This window comes from Gastrolobium bilobum, unplaced genomic scaffold (genome assembly GCF_033153095.1).
Source record: "Gastrolobium bilobum isolate Gb01-03AN ecotype WA unplaced genomic scaffold, APGP_CSIRO_Gbil_v1 utg4848, whole genome shotgun sequence".
In the NCBI taxonomy this organism is placed as follows: domain Eukaryota; kingdom Viridiplantae; phylum Streptophyta; class Magnoliopsida; order Fabales; family Fabaceae; genus Gastrolobium; species Gastrolobium bilobum.
In genome coordinates, this window is record NW_026899359.1 from 214,221 (window position 1) to 230,531 (window position 16,311).

Genomic DNA, 16,311 nt, shown 5'->3' on the forward strand with positions numbered 1-16,311 from the left:
TAATTTATTATTTTTGGTCCATTTTTGATTCACAATGGAACGGAGAATCCAATGATTTAATTATTACTTCTATTTCTTATTAATTTCACTTCTTTTTGTTGCTTTTCTAAAATTCATGGAAACTCAAAGATTTAAGGTTTGTGTTTTTCTTTTCTTTTTTGGTTTAAATCTGACAATGACAGTTGTACTATAAATGCAGCGAATGTTTCGATCTAAAGGTTACAAGATGATTAAAACTAGTAACAAGGAGCTTGGAGATTGGGATCTTCTCATAATTGAAGGGCAATGGATAGGACAGCGAAGATTGCTGCCTTCCCTCTAAAGAAGGAGGGGACACGTGGAGTGTTGGGAGCAAATTCCTGGGCTTTCGTAAGGAGAATGACACAACTATTTGAGCGCTTGTTTGTCACATTTAGGGATAAACATGCTTGAGATGTGAGATAATTGAAACAAGAGTGATGAAAGAAAGAGAAAAGTTGAGCTTACTTGTTACTTCAAAACATGGTGACTCAGCAAAATGATCCGAAATATTTTCTTTTTAATACATTCAGAAGAAATATGGTGCAACATATATACAAACAGAACAAAATAGGACACTAAATATAGATTCCTAGTTCCTACTATCTTCTTTCTCAATTTCTCATACCCAGAAATTCCCTCCACATCTCAAGAAGCAGTGTCTATTATAATTAAGTCTTCTTTTCTTTTTCATAAGCTCTTTAGCGAGATGTGCTTCAGCTTTCTAGTTCAGAGGGCTCATACGCATCATCGTCTCACCTTTATTTGAAACACTCTATTATGCCAAACTGAATGAAGGGTCATGTGGAAGAGGTCATACTTCAAGGGTTTTGCATGCCAGAAAAAATGTTTCTGAACCCTTCTGACCCCAAGTTGCAACTTGAGATACTTCTCTTTAGGCACTGAAAGAAGTATGTGTTTCAAGTTGGGAATATCTTTCTCTGCAAGGATTACTGAGAATGCATCCCAATTTAGAACCTCAAAAAACGGTGGCACAAAATTGTCAGATATAATCACAGGGACACACTCATAAAATATGGCTTCAACCACCCTTGGGCTGTTGACCTCATATCCCTTAGGGCATATACAGTATTTGCTATTCTTCATGTGCTGGATGTAACTCATTTTGCTTGCAACACCAGGTGGCAATGGGCCAAATATCTTCATATCAGGGTCTCTGTCCTTCCAGTGCTTTAGCAATATTGGACGCAAATAACCATGCATATTTCCAGCATAGAAAGCAAGAATGGGTCTTTGGTGAGGAGGCCTTCCTCCCAGATCTCTCTGAGGATTTCTTGCTGACCGGACATAAGTTTCTGGAAGAGAAACATCCCTTCCTATTTTAAAGCCTTGAGTTACGTCAGCATTGCAGAGGGCTTTTATGCAGTATTCCATATGGTGCCTTGTTTCATACGGAGCCTGCAACAATCCAGTTATAAATCTTTTAGCTATGATGATAAAAGCATAGTGTTATGCTAAACACACACACACTACAGATAGATTTACTGACATGCAAACTACAGTAGATGATGCAACTCAGCATAACACTATGTAAGAGGGGTCTATTTTAGAACATGATGTCCAACAAAAAGGTTGCTTATGTCTATCCTTTAACCCTTATATATTCATCAAAACGGCTATGACATAGTTGGACAAAATAGGACCTCTTCGCAGTGAATATGTCCCATTATGACATCAAAGAGACATCCAATTCAACTATCATAATATAATATCTTGTAAGCTGGAACAGTATGTGGTTCATCATGCAAGTGGAATTAAAGAAAAAAAATAAAAAAGAGCACACAACATACCCAATCATGGCAAGCAACAAGAAAATGGTCAGCACCACCAGTTCTGTTGAAGTAATGATATTTTGCAGAAATTTTATCTGTATAGTCCTTCAAATACCGACGGAGATTTGTCCGATTATGAGAGTTACGAACATAAAGGGAGTATTCTAACATACGTGAACTAAATGGCATATAAAACAGGTGGGCCTTTGCAGGATCCTTCACAACAAAATGCTTATTTTCTTCCATCAATTTCATAAACCAACCCTCCGAGGCATATAGTCCCTTAAGTATAGGTTGATGAAAGATGGGTTTATTTCCATCCTTGTATATATAAACCTTGAGTATGCGTTCCATGAGTTCATAACTCCTGCAAATGCAACAAGAAAAAAGTCACACATAGTAGCTCACACATAAGTCACACACCGAAGGACAAGGAAAAGGCATATTGGAGGAAACATGTGAGCCCAATATCATATTTAGAAAAAGTATTAAGATGACACAATTTGATGATGCGAATTGAGTAATTTCTTTAATTGATTGTGATTAAGGTAATCTCCTGCATGATCAAAGGGGGTTAAAGGTGTGAGTAGCTATTCAAGAAGTTAATATCTTTTTTATTCCAGCCTCTATTTTAATCCTTCAGGGGAGGGGCAATGGCCAAACCTTTTAAGGATCAATAAGAAGAAGCAGGTGTTAACAAAACATGCATGTGTCAGAACCGATGCATGTCAATGCAGGACTTACTTTAGTTGTGTTCACACCCCCTAAAAACTCCACCAAGCTTACCTTTTGAACATAGAAAGATTGCGAAAGAGAGGAGCATAAAGTTCTTTGTCATATGTTACTATAGGAGCATGCTCAATCTCTAACCTTGCAGCAAGAACTTCCAGGTCAAGTTTGGTTGACCACCTTGGTCTCTGCAATCAAAAGCTGAACTTCAGATTGAAATAACCATAACTCCAGGTAGCTAGTTCATAATTGACAGAAATATTAATACCATTGCACGAGAAGAAACACGGCGGCGCAACAGTATATGGTTCATCTCCTGTATTAATGTTCTTGACTTAGGCGGCATGTCACATTTCATCTTTTTCCTAGGAGTACTCGCTGCAGCACTGTTATCTGAGGAAAAAAAATCATTTTTCTGGGGAGAAATTTCAAGACTGGTCAGATTAGCAGAGGAAGTTGTACCCTGAGATGTATCCCTTGAATCCATATTTTTATTTTCTACCAATTGAGATATTGTAGAAATATCCCTTTTTGTCTCCAAAAATTGCTTCACTGAAAAGCCAACCTTACTGTCCTTGGCCAAAACTGCTGCGAAACTTTTATTGAAACCAACACTCTCCAACTCCAAGCTGTCATTTTTTCCAAAAATAGGAATATGCACTTTTCCCAACATAGCAATGAAACCAGAAGAGTTAGAAAACTCTGAAGCATTACCTGCTAGTGGATTCCAAATAGTGAAATACTTAGGAGTTGAGTGCAATGATAGAAAGCTAACTTTATCATGTAACAATTCATAGTTTTCCGGCGCTGAAGACCAAGAAGCGTTTCCACTTCCATATGGAACCAATATTGACTGAAACAGCAAATAATTAACAGCAAGTACCGCCAACAGAAAAAGCAATCTCCGGTTTCCCATATGGCATAACTCATCAAAATATTGAAACATGTAAACCCCTCAAGAACAGAGGTCAGGTGACACCCAAATTACTTTAATAATTCTTCGGAAATTAATTTCAATATGGCCAATACTATGCTGCATAAGCTCCCAATTCACTGAAATTCAGACTTTGAAAAGAAATAGAAGTATCCTAAAAGAAAATGGAAAATTAGATAATCAGAGAGTTTGCAGGCAGGCCAGAAAATTGCTGCACGAAAATTAAAGAAAAAGAAACAATTGGGGTCTAAATTTTCACTATTTCTTAAATGGCGCAAGCTCAATCAGCTAGAAGGATGCATAATCTCTGCTTGTACGTGTGTGGGAGGGAGAGAGAGAGAGTGGCAATGTGGCTGCATCAGTCCCAAGCATGCATGAACTTTAGAAGCATGAAGAAAGTAAAAGCAAAGAGTTCAAAATTGCCATTACTTGATTTCAAATAGAAGGAAAGAGACAACATAAAGCACTATAGTACAAACCTCAGAGCAGTGAAGACTGAAGAGTTATCCTTCAAGCTTTTTTCTTTTGTTATCTTCAATTTTCTCAGGAGCCAAACAAAGAAGCCTTCGGCCGCTCAAAGCAGAAGAGAATGAAGTTACAAACTCTTCGAGAATCCCACGCAGAAGCATCTTACTTGATAAGTCTAAATGTGGCATCAAAAGGCAATAATGAATATGATTCAGGCAAAAGTATTATTAAATTCTTGTGACCCCACCATATTTTAATCTTAATCTTTTGGTTTTATTTGTTGTGCTTTCAACTTTGAAGTAAATGAAACTTTGCAGGCTTTCTGTATAGCATTGATTGAATGATGGCAGCAGATGCTCTCGTTTCAGGGGTAAAGGTCCCCAGCAGATACGACGTCGCATTTTTGTTTGGGATGACCAATAAAAGTTCCCACTCAAATTATTATTATTACTTTGGGCTTTAGATCCGTCAGGCAACATGACTGATTTTTTTTTTCCTAAAAAAAAAGAAATTAAATAATAATAAAAAAGTTGAAAAGACATACTATTTAATTACTTTACTTTGTCTTACGTAATTGTATAACACTAATTTTATACCTACAACATGATTCATATTTATCCCTTACTTTTAACATACATGGATTTCTCGCAAACATGAAATTATTCGTTAAGTTAAAATAATGTCTTATCATATAATTTATGGATTTGCTTTTTCTATAGTTACTGCAGATAAATTATCTGCAATAAGTTCAATACAATTTTTTTTTCCTACAAAAAAAAAAAGACAAATTAAATAATAATAAAAAAGTTGAAAAGACATACTATTTAATTACTTTACTTTGTCTTACGTAATTGCATAACACTAATTTTATACCTACAACATGATTCATATTTATCCCTTACTTTTAACATACATGGACTTCTCGCGAACATGAAATTATTCGTTAAGTTAAAATAAGGTCTTATCATATAATTTATGGGTTTGTTTTTTCTATAGTTACTGCAGATAAATTATCTGCAATAAGTTCAATACAAATTTTTTTTCCTACAAAAAAAAGACAAATTAAATAATAATAAAAAGTTGAAAAGACATACTATTTAATTACTTTACTTTGTCTTACGTAATTGCATAACACTAATTTTATACCTACAACATGATTCATATTTATCCCTTATTTTTAACATACATGGATTTCTCGCGAACATGAAATTATTCGTTAAGTTAAAATAATGTCTTATCATATAATTTACGGGTTTGCTTTTTCTATAGTTACTGCAGATAAATTATCTGCAATAAGTTCAATACAATGTTATTTTGAAGCTAAAATCATGGTATTTTTTTTGTAATTTTAATTTATTTCAGAATTATTATGGTCTTTATAAATATAATTTTCTAATTTTTCAATCCCAAAATAACGTCATTTTGAAAGTAAATACAGATAATTTATCTGCATTAACTACAGAAATATTTTTTTATAGTTTATTTATTTTGAATATAATGGTAGCATAAAAGTAGAATTTATAACTTCATACAAATTATTCAAATTACTTGTCACTAAACCAATTTGAGTAATATAATTTATTTTAAAATGAATGAGTTGTTGTTATTAGAGTAAATATCTTTTTTGGTCCTCATCAAATTTCACGACGCCCGTTTTAGTTCTTAGCAAATAAAAATTCCATGGTCCCTAGAAAATTCAAAATGGACCCATTTAGTTGAAATCGTAGTCCTTCACAAATTCAAAAAAGACCCATATTAGTCCCTAAAAGGACTAAAATGGGTTCATTTTAAATTTTTTAGGGACCACGATAAATCTTTTTATTTGTTAGGAACTAAAGCGGATATCGTAAAACTTGCTGATGACCAAAAAAAGTATTTACTCTTGTTATTATTTTATACATAATTGAGCTAAAGTAATAGTACAAGATGGAGTGAAATTTTCTGAGCTAAAGTAAGCGTTGATGTCAATTTTTATCTTCAAATAGAGCGTATGAATCACATTGTTTTTTTTTTAGTGATAATCACATTGTTTTTCAATTCCTTATTATATGCTTTAAGTTAACCCATCATCATTAATTCATCCGTATCAAATACATCACTGCTGAATTACTGAAGAAAGCTGCAATCACCGGACACCAAACAAATCCAGACAAAAAGGCATTGTTATCGCACTCGGCTCGAACGGGTTGATCCAGAATTTGATAAACTGTTCATTGAACTGTTTCGAATCAAGTATCGAGCTGGTCATGTATTGAATTCGATCAAAATTGATTAAAATCGGTGACCTGATTGAGTTATAAAAATCGACGGATCATGCATTTTTATGAAACAAAAAATTAAAATTGTCTCATCTTGTCTGAAAAAAGTGTGAAACTCTTTTCAAATTTTTTTATAATTTTGTTTACTAGTGGTATATTCTTATACGGTGATCTCAAATTTTAACTTCCAACATTAAAGAAATTTACGAAATAATAAATTAAGATTAAATATGGTTAGTTGATGATACTTAGTAAAAGAATTATAATAGTTGAGAATACTTGGTAGAAGAATTATATATGATTACTTAATACTTGAATTTTTTATTTTATTTTTTTACCATATATTATATGTGATTATTATATATGACTTTTTTTTTTATTCCTACAAAAACTATATATGCTTGCAGTCTAATATAACATTTTTTTATATGTATTTAAATATTTTATATATAAAGTATTGGTTTTTATATTCTAACCTGAGTCATACAGTTGAATTAATCACCCATTGATTGAACAAACGACCCCATTTCTCAGCTAGATGAATGAGAGGGTGAGTTCTGATAACATTAGAAAAATAAAATAAAATATGCGAATTTAACCAAATATAAGATATTATCTTAAAACTGAAGATAAACCAAATACGACGTCACACTGCTAATTCCCAGTTTTGAATGGATCACGTCATGTCATCCCTCACTTGAGAGTTGAGAAGAAACTGAAAAAATGCGAAGCACATTATCTTCTCCCCTCTTCTCGCAATCTCTTGACCCGAACCCGCGTCCATCAACGGAGCTCCGATTCTCCCGCTCCGATAGGTTCACCCACCCACGCCATGAAACCGGTTTCCACTCCAACGAAACATCCCGGTCGTCCGGCAACCCTTCCGCTCCGGCCAAACCGGGGAAAAACTCCAAATACTACAAGAACAAGAAACCACCACCACCAAAGCCCACCGTTGATCGGCAATCGCACCCAGCGCTTAGGTTTTCAAATATACCAAAATGGAGACCCAAACCTGTGAGCGCAGCACCCGAAAATGTTAAGATTAGCGAAGACGGAGTGTCGTACGTGATTGACGGTGCACCGTTTGAGTTCAAGTATAGCTACACCGAGACCCCCAAGGTTAAGCCCCTTAAAATGCGGGAACCGCCCTTTGTGCCGTTTGGACCGGTAACCATGCCGCGTCCCTGGACCGGGAGGGCCCCACTGCCACCAAGCAAGAAGAAGCTGAAGGAGTTCGATTCGTTCGTGCTTCCGCCGCCGCACAAGAAGGGTGTTAAGCCGGTTCAGTCTCCCGGTCCATTTTTGCCTGGGACGAACCCAAGGTACGTGCAGACGAGGGAGGAGATATTGGGGGACCCATTGACGAAGGAGGAGATCAGTGACTTGGTTAAAAGCTGCATCAAAACCAGTCGCCAACTCAATATTGGTTCCTACTATTCTCTCCTTTTTCTTCATTCTTCTGCGTGGTTAATCTAACTGTGTCCTTTTAAGAATTGGATGGAGATAACTTTTTTTGCATCTCCTTATATGGTTATTTGGGAATGGAAAGTTTACCTACTGTGTGCATTCGGTTTTCCTGTTTTAGGTAGAGATGGTTTGACACATAACATGTTGGATAATATACATGCTCTTTGGAAGCGGCGGAGGGTGTGCAAGATAAAGTGCAAAGGAGTGTGTACTGTTGACATGGATAATGTTTGCCAGCAGTTAGAGGTTGGTTTCTTCTGCTTTTACCCTCTCTGATCATTTGGTAAAAGCAATATACGAGTCAAACATGTCATGTTGGAGAAACGCTCAATCGTGCTAATGTTTAGGAACATTCCTTTGTTCATTGACAACTTCTATATAACCTGCTGTTTTATATTGGCTATATACCATGACATTCTTCATTAAAAAGAAATCAATCGTGTTTTATTGTTGAGTAATGTTATTTATATGTTCTCATTTCCTCACGTCCCTCAATCACCAGAATTAGTGTCGATGATGAAAGGTGATAGTGGGGCAAAGATGAGGATTGGAGAAATGCAAGATTTGTGAATAAATGGAAATGTGCAAATAAGTGCATAACATTCCCCTTTATTATTTAGGATTCTCTTGCCTCATGTTATCTGATTTTCCAGGAAAAGACCGGGGGGAAAGTCATTTACAGAAGGGGTGGTGTGTTGTTCCTTTTCCGAGGCAGAAACTACAATTATAAAACACGCCCGCGTTTTCCTCTGATGTTGTGGAAACCTGTGTCTCCAGTATATCCTCGGCTGGTTCGGCGTGTTCCAGAAGGTCTAACACTAGAAGAAGCAACTGAAATGCGTCAGAAGGGAAGAATATTGATTCCGATATGCAAGCTAGGTACCTTTTTAAGAATGTGCATTGAAGATAAATTATTCTTCTTTCGGGAAACTAACATCTACGTGTCTCTGTCTTTATTCTGATACTTGTATATTATTTTAATGCATTGGCTATTTTTTCTTGTAACAGGAAAAAATGGTGTTTATCTTGAACTAGTAGAAAAAGTCAGAGAGGCATTTGAAGAGTGTGAACTTGTGCGTATAAACTGTCAAGGACTAAATAAAAGTGACTATCGAAAGATTGGAGCAAAGCTAAGGGTATAACCAATTCTGCATCCTGTGTTGAAGAGCATATGGACTCATTTTTCTTCTTTTGTTTTGGTTTGGATTTTATGTAATATAGCATTGACATGTCTTGAATTTTTTTAATTAACTATGATATTGTCACATCTTTTTTCCACATATGTTCTTTGACTGTAGGATCTTGTTCCATGCACATTGCTTTCTTTTGAAAATGAGCACATACTTATGTGGAGAGGAAGAAATTGGAAGTCCGCTTTTCCAGATCTCGGAAATGACTGCAAGGAAGCCAATAAAATTGATGATGACAATGAAAAATACAAAACACTGCCGTCAGAAGCCCAAGAACTCCCAGCAGCTTGTCTACAGAAGAATTCAGCAGAGCATGTAATCAATTTGTCGCATGACACAAGCATTTCCTCTAGTTCAAGTGATTTGACTTCGGATAAGTTTGAGGTGCTGTATCCCACTGAACATAGCAAGCAATCTGCATCTGTGATTACTGATGCTGCTTCACTTGCAAAAACCTATGAAGCTGAAACCACAAACGAAGCCATGGGCTCCTCTGGTGAGCCAGAACCTTGCAGGAGCACCAGTCCAAGTATGTCCATATCTCACTGTCATAGCCATGCTGAATTCCCCTCGGAAGGTATGAGTGATAGCCATGGAACTGAGGATGTAATGGATAGCAAAAGCTGCAGTGATGGTCTTTCTGCTTCATTTTCAGGATTCAATGCGATGGTAGAAGCTAGTGACAATTATATTAATGGCATGGTAGATATTCATGCTGATAAGTTGCTAGATGGTTCAGAATCAGCAGATGCCTCTAGGCTATCAAGGCCAGCTGCCCCTTGTACGAAAGAAATTTTATTACTGTTGGAGCGAGCTGTTGAGAAAGGCAGTGCACTTGTTTTAGATAAAGATTCTTTCGATGCGGACAATATTTATCAAACCACAGTTGCCTTTGCCAAATCAGCTCCACCTGAACCTGATTTTGGGAAAAAGATCAATCCACCCGAACCTGATTTTGGGAAACAGAGGAAGGTTTTGATTAAAAAAGTTGACAAGCAAGAAGGCTCAACTTTGGAGACAAAGAAAACTATCTCTGTTTCCATGAAAGGTAAAAGGGAGAAGAGTTCTAAAATTCCAAGAAAACAAAATTTTGATGAACAATTTCTGAATGTTGTACCACAAGGAACATTAGGAGTTGATGAACTTGCGAAACTTTTAACATGATACTAGCTGGTATTATCAAGAGTACTGTCGCCATTTAGTACATTTTTTTATCTGAATAAAACATAGTGCATTTGTTAACAACGTCGTGATATAGTTTTATTATGCTGCTGTGTATCTTTGCATAGTATTGTTCATATATATTATGTCAATATGGTTTCCATCCTGTCGTTATTTAATTGTGAACCTCTTCATGGCTCTAAATGGTATTGTTTGTAGTAAAATATTCTGATTGTTGACGAAAAGAGATTCAATACATATAAAAGCAACTGTCTATACTTAAAAAAAAGAAATATTATAATCCATTTATTTGTTTTTTATAATGGAAGCATGAAACAATTTAACCCCCCCCCTCCCCCCCCCCTCTCCTTCCTTTGTTAAAAAAAAAAAAAAAAGACTTGTTCAATCTGTTTTGTTGAGAATCTTAAACAGCTGCTGGCTTTCCGATTGATGATACTTTGTCTTGGCCCGCCCTCTGTCCTACAATGTTCTTCCAGAACCAATGGTTTTCGAAAAGAAGATAAATCTCCTCAATTGGAACTTTCTTTGTTTCCGGCAAGAGGAAGAGGACGAAGCAGCTCATGATGACAATTAAGCCACCAAACAGCAAGAAGATTCCATATTTAAGGTGGCAAAGTGACAAGAGGAACAGTTGTGCAACGAGCGCAGTGAATATCATGTTGACGCAGACCACAATACTCTGTGCAGCTGACCTTATCTCTAATGGGAATAGCTCACTGGGAACTAACCACCCCAGGGGACCCCAAGATCTTCCATATGCCAAAACGAATAAGAAAATCACTAGAACAAGAAAGACACTGATGCCTCTCGAAAGTTCTTTGCCATGTCCAAAGTCCAGAGCCAAAACCACAGCCGTAGCAATCTGCAAATCAATCAATCAAAAAGTTCAGTAAGTAATTCAAGGAGCAGTGGTTAGCATTGCATTTGTTCTATGAAACTCAAGGACAATAATAGCATAAACAAGTAGTTACCATGCAGAGTATCATTTCAAAACCAGCTTCCAGAAAGAATTTTCTTCTACCGAACTTGTCAACTAAAAACATCGAGATGACTGTGGCAACAAGGAGAGCTCCATTGGTAATAAAAGAAGAAAACAGAGATGCATTGGCGCCAAATCCCAAACTCTGGAAAATGACAGGGGCATAGAAGAGGATGGAGTTATTGCCGGTTAGCTGCTGGAATGCTGGAATTCCCAAGGCGCCTATGATTAGTTGAGGCCTGTACTTCCTCTTGAGGAGTGTCCTAAACGGGCTCTTCACGGCTTGTGCTTCTTCACTGGCATCTTTAAGATCTTCAAATTCAGCATCAACGTTCTTGGTACCTCTTACTCTCTCCAATACCTTTCTTGCTTCATCGAGTTTTCCTTGTTCCACAAGGCTGTTAGGTGTCTCGGCACAAAAAATACCTCCAAAAAACATTAGAATTGCAGGAACACCGGCCAAACCCAGTGATATTCTCCATCCATGGGGATGGACTTTAGCAGTAAAATAATTCACTAAGTTTGCAATTAAGATTCCAGCACAGGTTGTGAACTGAAACAGTTGGTTCACTGCTCCTCTGTTTTTAGCTGGAGCCATTTCCGAGAGATACAAGGGAACAGCCTACAAAATAAGATGTGACAGTAAGAAAACATTTAGGTAGGTTTTTCTATGTATGTTATCTTTGGTTTTATTAATTATTATATGTCTAATGATATTTGTATTTTGGAGCATTTCACATTTTCACTTACTTGGTTACCAAACCCAATGCCTCCGCCAAGAAAGATCCTGCCAACAATTAGCATTGCAATGTTCTGGGCACCTGCATTGAGGGCTGCTCCAGCCAGGAAGCTAAGGGCTCCCACTATGATACTGGCCTTTCTTCCCTTCTTTCTTGTTAAGTGGGAAGCAAAAAATGTCATAACCAGTGCTGAGAAATAAAGAGATGATGTGAACAGTGTCAGCACTTGGTCGTCATATTTACAGTAGTCCGTCTCATTCAGATGCATGTGCTTCCTTCTGTACACTTTTGGGAAGAATTTTATCAGGAAATCATCCATTGAAGTCACCCCACCTGACAAGTCACAACATATCAAGTAAAATTATGATGATCCTTTGCAGCAATAAGGAATATCACTCGTGAATATTATTAAGTTAGCCATAATTATGCGCATGGGTTAACGAGGAATGAAATGTTCAGAGCAACTATGTTCCTCGTCAGTTTAATCATTGTGCTCATTGGCTTGCTAGGAATGCAATAAATAATAGCGACTATCACATGTTTCAGGTTCCACCAGGTGAACTCAGAGACTCACTGAGGACAATGGTGGAACTGATTAACTTTTTTAATATGAAACCTAAACTGTAAAGCTACTAACTGCGTTAGAAAATCAAATTGAAAAAAAAAATCATAATTTCTTTTCATAAATTTAATTTCTTTTCATAAATTTAATTTCTTTAGGTAAAGCCTGTAAATTTATATTTTTTATAATTATAATTTATTAACATGTGATGAACTTCAGAGTGGGTATAGAGTTTTTCTAATTTAATCAGTTTGTGTTAGAGAAATATGGTTGTTTTAATTTAATCAGTTATGTTAAAAAAATATAATATACAAATTATTAATTGATCTTATCTAATAATTTAAGTTTTTGAATTGAATTAAATTTTTTATATGATATCAAAAATTTTGTGACCAATATTAATTAATTATTAAATTTCTAAACATAAATAAAAAGAGCATGTGTATTGAAGGGCGTGTTAGAGAGTAGAGACACCTAACATCTTAGACTTTTAGGATTGAATTAGTCTATGAACCGATAGAAAAAGAATTGCTCTTTAAAACTTACAAATCACCCTTCTGCATAGACTTCTGTGAATTTTCTAATTTTCAATTTCTATTAATAATTAAAGCATAGTCAAAGCTGAAGCAGTGTTTGTTTCATTCCATGCGGAATTGCAACTTGCAAGGTATGGTGAACCCAATGAAATACAAAATTCCAGCCGAGATTGGGGACAAAGTTTAGAAGTGAGATTGGAAAAAATGCACATTATATGGAATATCCCATAACCAACCAAAAAACTAAGCCTAAAAGTAATCATGTAAACATGAAAGAACGCCTTCTATTCTCTTTTGTCCACATAGGTCTCCACTGAACCTCCAAATATTTAAGCATCTGACATGTAAATGAAGATCTATAGATGGGGCTATTCCCCCAACATTGTTTTGTGCATCTTTTACGTGAAATGATTACGTGATCATGCTATTTGATTATAACCGCTCGTTTAAAAATTTTATATTTTTTTCTATCTCGTCTCATCATCAATGAAAACTTGGTTAAGAAAGATATTTTTCAAACAATGATGACGACAATAATTTATTTGCCGCAGAATTTTTTTTATTATTTATAAAACAGGTCTCGTAAATCTCGAAAAAAAAAAGAAGAAAAGAAAGAGGATTATACAAAATTGAAGCAGTGGATATCATTAGGTCGTTGAGTTAATCCGAAGTTAATTACTGTCAAATGAAAACGGACATCGACAAAAAAAAAATAAAATAAAATTGAATCGATGGAAAATGAAAGTGAAAATATGATAGAAACAACAATTGAGGGAGGAACAAACCTGAAACACCGAGATCATAGCCAAAAAGAGAACCACCAAGAGCTCCAACGATGCAAGTGAAAGCGAAATAGTGAGTGTAGTTGTGTTCATAAAGATGAGCCCTTTTGCCTGGTCCTCCATCTGGTAATCCTCCACCCGCCATTACTGTCCCTTTGTTCCCTCTCTAAAGGAAGGTACACCAACCACTACAAGACACACAAAGCGCCAGTTCCAGTTCAGAGACACTTATATAAAGTGTCAGAGTCAACGCTTCTCTTTTTATTTTTTTTATTTTTTTTTTTCTTTCGTTGAAATAAAATAGGCCTGTCTCATAAGTTATTTTATCTACTTTTAAATCATACTCTTCCGATTATTCTCTAACACTATTAAATTATAATCATAAGAGGAGAGAAACATAATAAAGATGAAGATTACGGTTTAATAATATTGTAGATCATAATCTTGACAGAACAGAGAAATAATAACGGTTACGATTATAATATAAGAGAAAAACAAGTATTATGTTGTAAGAAAATTTTCTTGTGACAATAAGTGTGGGGTCCATCATGTTTAAAATAAAAAAAATAAAACACAAATATTGATGTATGTGTAGGAAACTTTGCATTTGTCATGCAACATGACAAATGCAAAACCCATGATCTAATCATGATTGAGAATAGAATCTTAAGAGATGAAAGAAATATTAAAAGTTAAGATTATGATATAATGATGTTGGAGATCACTCGTTAGAATCTTAAGAAAAGAGATAAATAGCAAATGTTAAGATTATAATATAATGGTATTGAGAAATAATATATAAGTATAAAAAAATATAACTAGAATAACTTATTTATATTTTTATATATATATTATTTAAATTAAAATGTACGAGATGATAATAAATTGATCCTGAAAGCCAGCTAGGACACGAGCAATTTTAGGAAATGACGATTCCGATTTTTGATCCAATCCTATCTAAACTGACAGAGTATAACATTAATTGGAAACTGTTTTAGTGATTCAAAACATAAATATAGAAACCAGTAATAACTCTGACAAAGGAAAAATATCAGATTTGGATTTTGTTCAACCAATCTTATCCCTTTATATGTGCCAGTTGTCGACGAAAATACACCTTTTTCTAATATGGTGGCTCAATTTGCCAACTTTCACATATACATTTTGTTTACTTACGCCCCTTTGGTTGAAATAAATATGCATCGGTCCCGGAATGTAATTAGATGACGAATAATAATAATACATGGTTTTTTTTAATATTATCTTAATTTAGTATGGAATTTTATATTGATTTCACTAAATAATTTGAGTTTACTCTCTATTAATTAAACGACATGAAATTACATGTAATAATAAAATATAGTCAACCATCTTTTTTCTTGACTCAGAGAATAAGAAAATGACTCCACCCATCACCCATGTGCTCAGATAAAGTGTTTTGAACAAGGGTTATCCCGAGCGTAGGTCTACTTTTACCTAAATTAATTTAAGGGAAATCATTATCTCCTTCTACATGAGATAAGAACTTTTTCCTACACAAATTCGTTTTCCGTGCCAATTAATTTTTCTTTTCTTTTTTAATTTAAAATGTGGGATCCACATTTAACTTATCTCTACTTTTTTTCTCTCCTACTATCCTACAACATAAGAAAATATGCACCCTTAATTTAATGCCGTTTGATAGTCATGGCAGGATTAGGATTAATACAATAATAGGGTTGGATAGCAAATAGAAAATAATATGGGTATGATAAGCTTATATCATATTCTATATTTGATGTTGTGCATAATAGGAGTTAGATAATATTATGTTATCTTGTAATGTGTTTGATAGGAATTAGATAATATTCAAATATGATATAAATAGATAAAAATATTCTATATAATATAATTTTATATAATTTTTCAATTTAAATTTTAAAATTTTTCCCTTGGGGAAGTAGCCTGTGGAGTTTTTTTGTCCAAAATTCTCAATTATTTTTGTTATCCTATTCGGCTAAATTCTAGGATATCTTATTCGTTTTCGAAAAAGATAAAATTAATAAGGGGTTTGTTTTTCTCATGTTGCATGAGAAAATAAACCCTTCCTACACACACCATAAAAAGGTGTACCACTTATTTTTTTGTTTTTTGTTTTCTTTAAATAGGTGGGTCCTACAGATGATGTATCTATGACATAAGATTAAAATCTCCTACAACATAAGATTTATTTTTCCCAATTAATAAATAAGATAAGTTTATCCTATCTAATTGGCTTATCAAATATGGAATAAAAATATTATCATATTATATTCTCCTTATGAGGTACACCAAACGTCTTAAATATCAATTTACTTAAATTAAAACATTAAATAAGAGATGAAACTCCCTTTTAAAGCTCAAAAGATAAGATTGGACAAAAAGGTAGTTTTTATAACTTCCTACACTCAGTATGCGTGGCATTGATTAGATTGGATATTCACCTCACCAATATCTCAAATCAATAATGGATTCTATCTTATGTCTAAATCCTTTTTTAAGCAATTGCACAAATCAATAATGGATTCTATCTTATGTCTATATCCTTTTTTAAGCAATTGCACAATAAGTCTTTTTGGGTCTTAATTACGGGTGTGCAAAAAAATTGGTTCACTTGCTCTGTCGTTGACCCGACCTTGACCTGACTCATAA

The 16,311-nt window shown here is 34.7% G+C and overlaps 3 protein-coding genes across 6 annotated transcripts; 1 reads left to right on the forward strand and 2 right to left on the reverse strand.

Moving 5' to 3' along the window:
* Positions 1–434: 434 nt before the first annotated feature.
* LOC133289867 (probable glycosyltransferase At3g07620) lies at positions 435–4,097 on the reverse strand. 3 transcript variants are annotated; one of them, XM_061487885.1, is made up of 6 exons: positions 3,954–4,097; positions 3,003–3,628; positions 2,809–2,933; positions 2,598–2,728; positions 1,830–2,178; positions 435–1,437 (listed from the first exon to the last, which is right to left on the reverse strand). In XM_061487885.1, exons 2-6 carry the CDS (start codon positions 3,484–3,486, stop codon positions 766–768), a joined length of 1,761 nt encoding a protein of 586 aa, XP_061343869.1. In that variant the 5' UTR covers positions 3,487–3,628; positions 3,954–4,097; the 3' UTR covers positions 435–765. The 3 variants fall into 3 exon arrangements, with proteins under 3 accessions (XP_061343869.1, XP_061343867.1, XP_061343868.1); XM_061487883.1 differs by having other exon boundaries at positions 2,809–3,628; XM_061487884.1 differs by having other exon boundaries at positions 2,809–3,853.
* Positions 4,098–6,909: 2,812 nt separating this feature from the next.
* Positions 6,910–10,228, forward strand: LOC133289822 (CRS2-associated factor 1, chloroplastic-like). Of its 2 annotated transcripts, XM_061487827.1 has the most exons (6): positions 6,910–7,629; positions 7,789–7,916; positions 8,324–8,549; positions 8,679–8,806; positions 8,969–9,437; positions 9,516–10,228. In XM_061487827.1, exons 1-6 carry the CDS (start codon positions 6,924–6,926, stop codon positions 10,022–10,024), a joined length of 2,166 nt encoding a protein of 721 aa, XP_061343811.1. In that variant the 5' UTR covers positions 6,910–6,923; the 3' UTR covers positions 10,025–10,228. The 2 variants fall into 2 exon arrangements, with proteins under 2 accessions (XP_061343811.1, XP_061343810.1); XM_061487826.1 differs by having other exon boundaries at positions 8,969–10,228.
* Positions 10,229–10,248: 20 nt separating this feature from the next.
* LOC133289823 (sugar transport protein 14-like) lies at positions 10,249–13,822 on the reverse strand. The gene is made up of 4 exons (XM_061487828.1): positions 13,645–13,822; positions 11,772–12,094; positions 11,014–11,643; positions 10,249–10,904 (listed from the first exon to the last, which is right to left on the reverse strand). The coding sequence occupies exons 1-4, from the start codon at positions 13,784–13,786 to the stop codon at positions 10,446–10,448; spliced, it is 1,554 nt and encodes a 517-aa protein (XP_061343812.1). The 5' UTR covers positions 13,787–13,822; the 3' UTR covers positions 10,249–10,445.
* Between the last annotated feature and the right edge of the window lie 2,489 nt (positions 13,823–16,311).

Bases quoted from the DNA above. Each gene is read 5' to 3' on its own strand.
- LOC133289867 (XM_061487883.1), bottom strand. From the start codon at position 3,486: ATGTTTCAATATTTTGATGAGTTATGCCATATGGGAAACCGGAGATTG. The intron at 2,729-2,808 runs GTATTAATATTT...TTTTGATTGCAG, and splicing joins GTGTTTCTTCTCGTGCAATG to AGACCAAGGTGGTCAACCAA. The intron at 1,438-1,829 runs GTATGTTGTGTG...GGATTGTTGCAG, and splicing joins TTGTTGCTTGCCATGATTGG to GCTCCGTATGAAACAAGGCA.
- LOC133289822 (XM_061487826.1), top strand. From the start codon at position 6,924: ATGCGAAGCACATTATCTTCTCCCCTCTTCTCGCAATCTCTTGACCCG. The intron at 7,630-7,788 runs GTTCCTACTATT...TTCCTGTTTTAG, and splicing joins CAGTCGCCAACTCAATATTG to GTAGAGATGGTTTGACACAT. The intron at 8,550-8,678 runs GTACCTTTTTAA...TTCTTGTAACAG, and splicing joins GATTCCGATATGCAAGCTAG to GAAAAAATGGTGTTTATCTT.
- LOC133289823 (XM_061487828.1), bottom strand. From the start codon at position 13,786: ATGGCGGGTGGAGGATTACCAGATGGAGGACCAGGCAAAAGGGCTCAT. The intron at 12,095-13,644 runs GTTTGTTCCTCC...GTGACTTGTCAG, and splicing joins CTATGATCTCGGTGTTTCAG to GTGGGGTGACTTCAATGGAT. The intron at 10,905-11,013 runs GTAACTACTTGT...ATTGATTTGCAG, and splicing joins TTGAAATGATACTCTGCATG to ATTGCTACGGCTGTGGTTTT.